The sequence below is a fragment of the Mizuhopecten yessoensis genome, unplaced genomic scaffold (genome assembly GCF_002113885.1).
Source record: "Mizuhopecten yessoensis strain PY_sf001 unplaced genomic scaffold, ASM211388v2 scaffold10757, whole genome shotgun sequence".
NCBI classification, from domain to species: domain Eukaryota; kingdom Metazoa; phylum Mollusca; class Bivalvia; order Pectinida; family Pectinidae; genus Mizuhopecten; species Mizuhopecten yessoensis.
This window is the reverse complement of record NW_018408706.1, coordinates 156,226-163,982: the sequence shown is the minus strand read 5'-3', so window position 1 is coordinate 163,982 and position 7,757 is coordinate 156,226. Positions and strand designations below refer to the sequence as shown.

The following is a 7,757-nucleotide window of genomic DNA, read 5'->3' as shown; positions in this document are numbered from 1 at the left end:
CTTTTTGCTGATAAAAAGGAACTAGTAAGACATATATCCGTTAAACCATATTGATTTGTTACATTGATGCGATATCTTTGAGGCAAATTTTTAATTCGAAAAAAAACATCTAAGGTTACTTTACAATAACACTTTCCTTCCGTAATAATTGACATCGCCTACTTATTACAGTAAGTCATTTATCTTTGTAATTAAGTTGACTCTTCAATATAAAGATCGTCTCTTATCACTACGATCAAAAGTGATGGCTGTCTACCTACTGAGATCCTGACGAGGTCAGATTGGATCAGCAAGACATCTAATAGAATGGTATCAAAGGAAATATTGACGGAAACGTCTCCAGAAATCGTTACACCCATTGGAGAAACAGCGAAAGAATTACTCGCATATGTACTATAGGCGAATGCAAGATAGTATCATCGATATTAAATGCGCATTAGGTCGAAGATACATGTTTCAGGTTGCAGAGTGATCACACACCTAAAGTGGAGCAAAAGAAGTAAATAATAAAAACAACCATGCTGTAACAGTAGTGGAAATTGCAACGGAGAAGTTCTATATAATGTTAACCTACTGGACAACATCGCCGCCGGCAAATGACTCAGCCACGCTCAGTTACAATAGAATCACACACTAATGCATTTAATGTTATATACACGACGGAAGTTGTGTGATAGATGTTTTACGGTTCGACAGTCCACGGGCAACTACTGTCATCATTCTCAGACAACATTCGAACACTGTTTCTTAAAAGTAACCATTTTCTTTACTAATTCGGTCATATACAAGATGGCCATAGGCTTACTGAAGTTGTACTTTACGTTACAAGAAAAAAAATACAGCAATGACCTCCGTAATAAAAAAAAGTCTGCAAATGTAAGTGCCGTTTAAAGATATCCCACAAAATGAACCGATAGACATAATAAAGGAACTGCGGGAGTGCCATTTTTTTTTGGGGGGGGGGGGGGGGGGGGGGGTTGCACTGATTCGCCTCAATAACCGTTGTTTCCTTATTATAGTCCATGTACGTGTTGACATTTCCATGGAACACATATTCGCAGGACTTTCAGACCAATATACATGGTATTTTGTACTGTGAATTTCAAAGCAGGTCTAAAGAAACTCAAACATCGGCCTTGGAGACTTCCACTGTGAAGATGAGTACTGTTGGACCATCTCACACAAGACGCTACGGACAAAGATATTAATATACATGAGGTTGACAGGGAAAGAGGATCTGAAGTGGACTCCTGAGACTCAAACGTACCTCACTTATTTTACAAAGTACAGAGAGGTCAAACATGGCAAGTAGGCCAATGCCCGCGCACTGAGGGAGCTACATGTAAGAGGAGTCCATGGTATACACATCGAAGGCACTGTTACCCCGAAAGAATGAACAAAAGTCAATATGAGGAACAAATAGGGTGAACATCGGACTTTAAATTTTATATAACGCATTCATTATTGTTTTTACCTCTTTTACTTATTTATTAATTGTTTCATATTTCGTCATTAGTTTATGTCAAACTACATGTAACATAGAACAAAAGATACAAATGACGTCAAACGTTCAACATGTTATTTACAAAGAATAGGATTGCACTTGATCCAGGTCGATTAATAGCTAACGTGGTATGATTGTATGAATGAAGTGTTTAGCAAGTGAGACTATGTTTGTGTTTCCTATAAGATATGTTATTCAACAGCCATACCTGACCACGATTGTTTTACAAACTTTAGCTTCATTATATTAAAATAGTTAATTTTCTGACAAATACAAACTTCTAATTTCACAATCTTTTAACCGATTACTTTATTCAATTGTGTGCGGAAAGAACTTAAAGACATCCAAAACACCTATTTGTTAGCTTCATAATTTTCAGTGTTCTTACATAATTCCTTTTGTTGTCCAGTTAAAGATGTTGCCAGGGATATCCTACATGAATGAAGGCATTCTACACTGAAAAATATATCTCTGACACCTGATTAGCAATAAAAGGAGCTCAGTTATTGTCGATATTAAAGATATTGTCATGCACTTAATTTGTTTGATTTCAAACGATAACACAAGGCTTGTGGCTTCTGTTCACGCTTTCGAAACACCTCTTAATTTTTGTCTGATCTGCATCCTTGTTTTGCGCTAGCTCATATCATCTTTCTTCTTGTTATGGTGTCTCTATTCCTGTTGTTGAATTTTCGCAACTTTCCCAATTGTTTTTTTTTGTTTATACTGTAATACTGGATTTTTCTTTTGTTATAAGGTACTGATACTGTCTGATATTTGATTCACGAAAACTTCTTATACAGTGTATTCTACACATGCGCAATACATTCATGTTAGTAATGTAGTCATTATTCGTGTGTTAAAAATCATTTTTCTATGAAAGCAATATAATAATTCTTTATAAAAAGTTATACATAACAACCGTAAACCCATGACAAACATGGTCTACAACTTTATCACAATGTCGTTTTTATGTAACATAAAGCATATGTACACATTCTCTCTTAGTTTTAATATCCGTTAAATAGACCAACTAAAGTGTTGCTAGTGTGGCCAATACACACTAATCAAGACAATCTTTATTGATATTATCGCTTTACGTTGTCTGACAAATTGAACTTCTGTTTTTTTTATGAGGTTGGTAAAATCAGTGTACCATTTTGCCATTGTTCCATTATTATTCACAGTGGTACGTTTCAGGCCCATCGTTCTCGGTGGTACATTGTTGTGTTCAATATATCTCAGTGCTACGTTTCAGCCCCATAGTTATCGACGGAACATTGTTGTGGTTTATATATCTCAGTGCTACGTTTCAGGCCCATCGTTCTCGGTGGTACATTGTTGTGGTCTATATATCTCAGTGGTACGTTTCAGGCCCATCGTTCTCGGTGGTACATTGTTGTGTTCAATATATCTCAGTGCTACGTTTCAGCCCCATAGTTATCGACGGAACATTGTTGTGGTTTATATATCTCAGTCTAAGTTTCAGCCCCATAGTTATCGACGGAACATTGTTGTGGTTTATATATCTCAGTGCTACGTTTCAGGCCCAGTTCTCGACGGAACATTGTTGTGGTCTATATATCTCAGTGGTATTCAGCGAGAGGATCAATGATAGATATACACAAGAAATACGATAATACAGTTAAGAAGGTCCGTATAAAGTCTGTTTGAGAGTCATTACAGGCAGTATCTCACTAACGATTTTGGCATTAGAACATTATACTCTCGATTTGACACAATACAATTCACTAGTTACTTTTAACATTTAAAAAGAAAAATGTAGATGCATGACAAAATGTGTATTTTGAGAGTAATAAATGATAGAAAGAAAAAAAAATCACAATCTAAAAGCAAAATATTAATGATTACTCAAACTTCGTAGTGTCATATAAAACAAAACAAAACAAGCAAGTTCGTGGAAATTATATCGCCCGCTTTCAGGACATATTGAAGGTAAACGTTATTGAGGTTAGGTTTAAACATGCTGTCGAGACATAGTGTATACCTTTAAACTCAAAGAAAAAAAAAGCCTTATCAAATACTGCAGATAATGACCCTGCCAAATAGAGTCTGGTTGTCAAACTTGGCCGAGCCTTTAATGCGTTGAACCCTGTTACTAAGTTTGATGAAAATCGGATACTATTTGCGAGAGTTAATGAACAGAAACCGGAAGATAATAATGTTTTTCGTTATTCAAGGGGCCATAACTCCGCCAAATGGGGTCCGCTGAAAGTGGTCATCGAACGAACTTGGCCAAGCCCTTAAGGTATTTAACCCTGTGACCAAGTTTGAAGAAAAAGGTTTAACATTTGTTGTAGTTATTGCACGGAAACGAAGCGCGGCATAAAATGACATTTTTCATTATTCAAGGGGCCATAACTCCGCCAGATGGGGTCATCTGAAAGTGGTCATCAAACTTGGTCAAGCCCTTAAGGCATTTAACCCTGGTACCAAGTTTGAAGAAAATCAGTTAACATTTGTTGTAGTTATTGCACGGAAACGAAACGCAGCAGATAATGACGTTTTTCGTTATTCAAGGGGCCATAACTCCGCCAAATGGGGTCATCTGAAAGTGGTCATCAAACTTAGTCGAGCCCTTGAGGCATTTAACCCTGGTACCAAGTTTGATGAAAATCAGTTAACATTTGTTGTAGTTATTGCACGGAAACGAAACGCAGCAGATAATGACGTTTTTCGATATTCAAGGGGCCATAACTCCGCCAAATGGGGTCCGTTGAAGGTGGTCATCGAACAAACTTGGCCAAGCCCTTAAAGTATTTAAACCTGTGACCAAGTTTGAAAAAAATGGTTTAACATTTGTTGTAGTTATTGCACGGAAACGAAACGCGGCAGATAATGACATTTTCCATTATTCAAGGGGCCATAACTCCGCCAGNACGGAAACGAAGCGTGACAGACAGACAGACAGACGGACAGACAGACGGACACACCCAAATGTATATCCCCCGTTTCGGTGAAAGCAGGAGATAATAAACTGAATCTTCGGATAAGTCAATGCATTATTTGACCTTCTTCCTCTTTCGGTGATATTGAAATTTTGACATATGAAAAATGGTACGCAGAATATCCATCGCCGACGACGAAAGAAATTCTAGGGAAGTATCAGAACGGAGCGAGAGACTGATATACAGGCGGATGTACGGACAGACAAGAGTGACAGAGCGGCATTTTATTATGTGATGTTCACTTATGTTTTTAGTAACTTTTTACCTTCATATTAGCTTTTTTACTAGAAGACGCTTTGTTGATGCGTTGTGATATATTTCTGCATATCCTCAGAAACGCATCCGAGATCAGCTTTGGCTTGCCACAGACAAAAAAGACGAGCAGGAGCTTGATCACGCCATCTGTGCATTCGAGAAGAACAAACTTGAGGACAATGGTGACTTAACGGACGCCAAAGAGAAACTTTCCTACCTCATGCTCAGGAAAGGTCAGTTTAAAATTTCCATTCCGCATGCTCAGTAAAGGTCGGTTTAAAAGTTGGTCTATATCACTTCAAGAGAGATGAGTGTGAAAAATCGCCTTCCTCATTGCAAGGAAGAGATCAGTGTTTAAATTCGCTACCCTGTTGTCAGGAAAGCCTTGTGTCAAAACGTTGTAACCTCCTGCTCAGGAAAATTCAGTATAAACGTTTTCGTCTATCTCATGCTCAGAAAAGTTAAGCGTAACAGTTCGCAACCTCAAAGTTCATTTTAAATATAAATCCATCTAATGCTCAAGAAAAGTGAGATCAAAATGTTGTCTGCCTCGTGAGTCCTCAAAGCTCACTACAGCATTTCGCCAACCTGATGCTCAAGAAAGGTGAGATGAAGAAGTCGTCTGCCTCATGCTCAGGAAAGGTGAAAAAACGTAACTGCACAATCGGGGATATCGGCGTAAGAGCTTGCCGATTTGACTCTCATGAGAGGTTATTGTTGATAAGGATATTATTGGTAGGGAGCTTTAACTAACGCCGGCGAGATAATTTTAACTGGTTTGGAGAATCTTTCCATCAACTGACTGTCTGGAACAGTTTTAAAATAGTTTAATTCCTTGGACTTTCACTGTTTAATTAGTTATTGTTGCCCATAACAGTTTATTTTACTATTTGAACAGAAATTCGTGACGCGATGCTGCGGCGACATCCCGGAGTACTGGACAAGGCCATACAAAATGTTGAGGAGTCTCCGTACCAGTTCAATCTTCAACACTACTTGGACCGGGCCCGTGAACTAAGACAACACCTGACAGAGTTGGACACCTACAGACACGACATCCTCGAGATGGACCAGTCCACCATTTCAGAGATTCGTTCTTACCATCACCCGCCAGATGGCGTTCACGAAACAATGACGTCCACCTACCTAATCTTAGGCTACAAGGAGTGCGAACTAACGGTAAATGTCAGAAACTGTGATACAAGGCTAAACTAACGATAAGTTAGAGAAAATGTTTGCGTTCAGTGACAAAAGCAGACAAAGACAAATATACCGGTAAAAGATGTTGAAGCAACGTTTTAGAGCAAAATACTGCATTTCATTGTTATTGATTATACCTTACAGTCACTACACGTGTTAGTGAGTGGAAGGATCGACAACTCTTGGTAGAGATTGTGACTATATAAATATATAAAATGATGGCAGCATTGGTAAATTAAATGTGATTCAGAATCTCAAATTATCTCTCAGTAGGCAGGGCTTTGGTTAGACTGACTATAAGCCGCACGGGATTATGTTTCAAATGCTCACTTCGCAATGTTCTCTACAGGAGTGGTCAGATATCCAGTGCCTGCTGGGTCGTTACGGCAAAGAGAGTCTGATGCGAGAGGTTAAAAATGCGGACACGGTCAACATGACGGATCAGACGGCATCCCGGGTCGATGAACTTCAGTCCAAATTTACGTCAGACAAGATCCGTGCCGTCAGTTGTGGCGCGGCCACCTTCTATGTCTGGGTAGGTATACGTACAATTCGAAATCGTTCCTGTTTCATAGACCATTGGATATAACTGACCAATGAGACACGAGCTTTGGCTTCGATGCTATGCTATGACACAAACCAGTCGTGAACCGTCGGCACCTTCAGTAAACGTGTATTTTCTCGTTTACGAAAAGTGTCGATGATTCCCAATTGTCACACAAACATGAATGTGTCGAATGTTGATCTAAACACATTAAACGTCTTTCCTACATATATCAGATAATGTGATCAGAGCACCGTGTATTCATTCGCCATTTCCTTTGCTCTTTGCCATACGTTTAACGCCATATAGGGTTAAAGAATAATACGAAATTTCTATAGTCTATTCTTTATATTTCAGAACAACAATATGTGTGATAAATTCTCCAAAGACAACGCTGATGGTAAACAGTCAAAAGCTTCAAATGAGGCACCGGCTACTCCGGCCAGTACGAAAGGACGGAAGAAAAACAAAGGCTAGCTTTGGATACATCAGATGACGTCGACTTCCGTTTTCGATCCAGGCGAAATTTACAACTGTGCCATTCCAAGGCTGACAATTCTTATCTTTTAGATATTTGTCATAGAATCAGTCATATAGAGCATGTCCTCACTGTAAAGGAAAATCGACGTGCTAAGTTTCCTTCAGCTTGCCAAATTACAGATATTTTCTAGGTTCTTTTCGGAAATGTATGGTCGAGAAACGCTGATTGAAGGACTTCAAACACATGTGATAAAGAAATCTGTGATACAAATAATGCTTTGTTTTACCTACTAGGTATTTCCATTTATCATTTTTCATACAAAATATTTATTGCATCAATGCTGCAAAATCCAGCATTTTTTTAAAAATTACATGTATCAGTATATTGACATTGTATTTATTTTATTGCACATTTCCATGTAGAATTAAACCTAGTCAGCTGGTACTGTGTCTCCTTTCAAGGTGAAAACTGGTATGTTTTAATGTGCACTTGTATTCATATAGGTATTATCTCTATAAATACATATGGGGAAGCCAAACTTATTACTGTACTAGCATCGCTGCTTAACACAAGAATGTACTCGTTTTTAGCTCACCTGGTCCAAAGGGCCAAGTGAGCTTATTTGTTGTTGCGGCGTCCGTCGTCCGTCCGTCGTCCGTCCGTCCGTCGTCCGTCCGGCGTCAACTTTTCACTTTAAACAACTTTTTCTCAGTAACCAAAAGGCCTAGGGTGATGATATTTGGTCAGAAGCATGCTTGGATGAAGGACTATTCTTNGGCCGAGCCCTTAAGGCATTTAACCCTG

At 38.7% G+C, this 7,757-nt stretch overlaps 1 protein-coding gene across 1 annotated transcript; it reads left to right on the top strand.

Annotated features, from left to right (window-relative positions):
* The first annotated feature begins 789 nt into the window (after window positions 1-789).
* On the top strand, window positions 790-7,562 carry LOC110462179. Its single transcript, XM_021516018.1, has 5 exons — window positions 790-876; window positions 4,808-4,961; window positions 5,627-5,907; window positions 6,278-6,463; window positions 6,830-7,562. Exons 1-5 carry the CDS (start codon window positions 790-792, stop codon window positions 6,947-6,949), a joined length of 828 nt encoding a protein of 275 aa, XP_021371693.1. The 3' UTR covers window positions 6,950-7,562.
* Window positions 7,563-7,757: the final 195 nt, after the last annotated feature.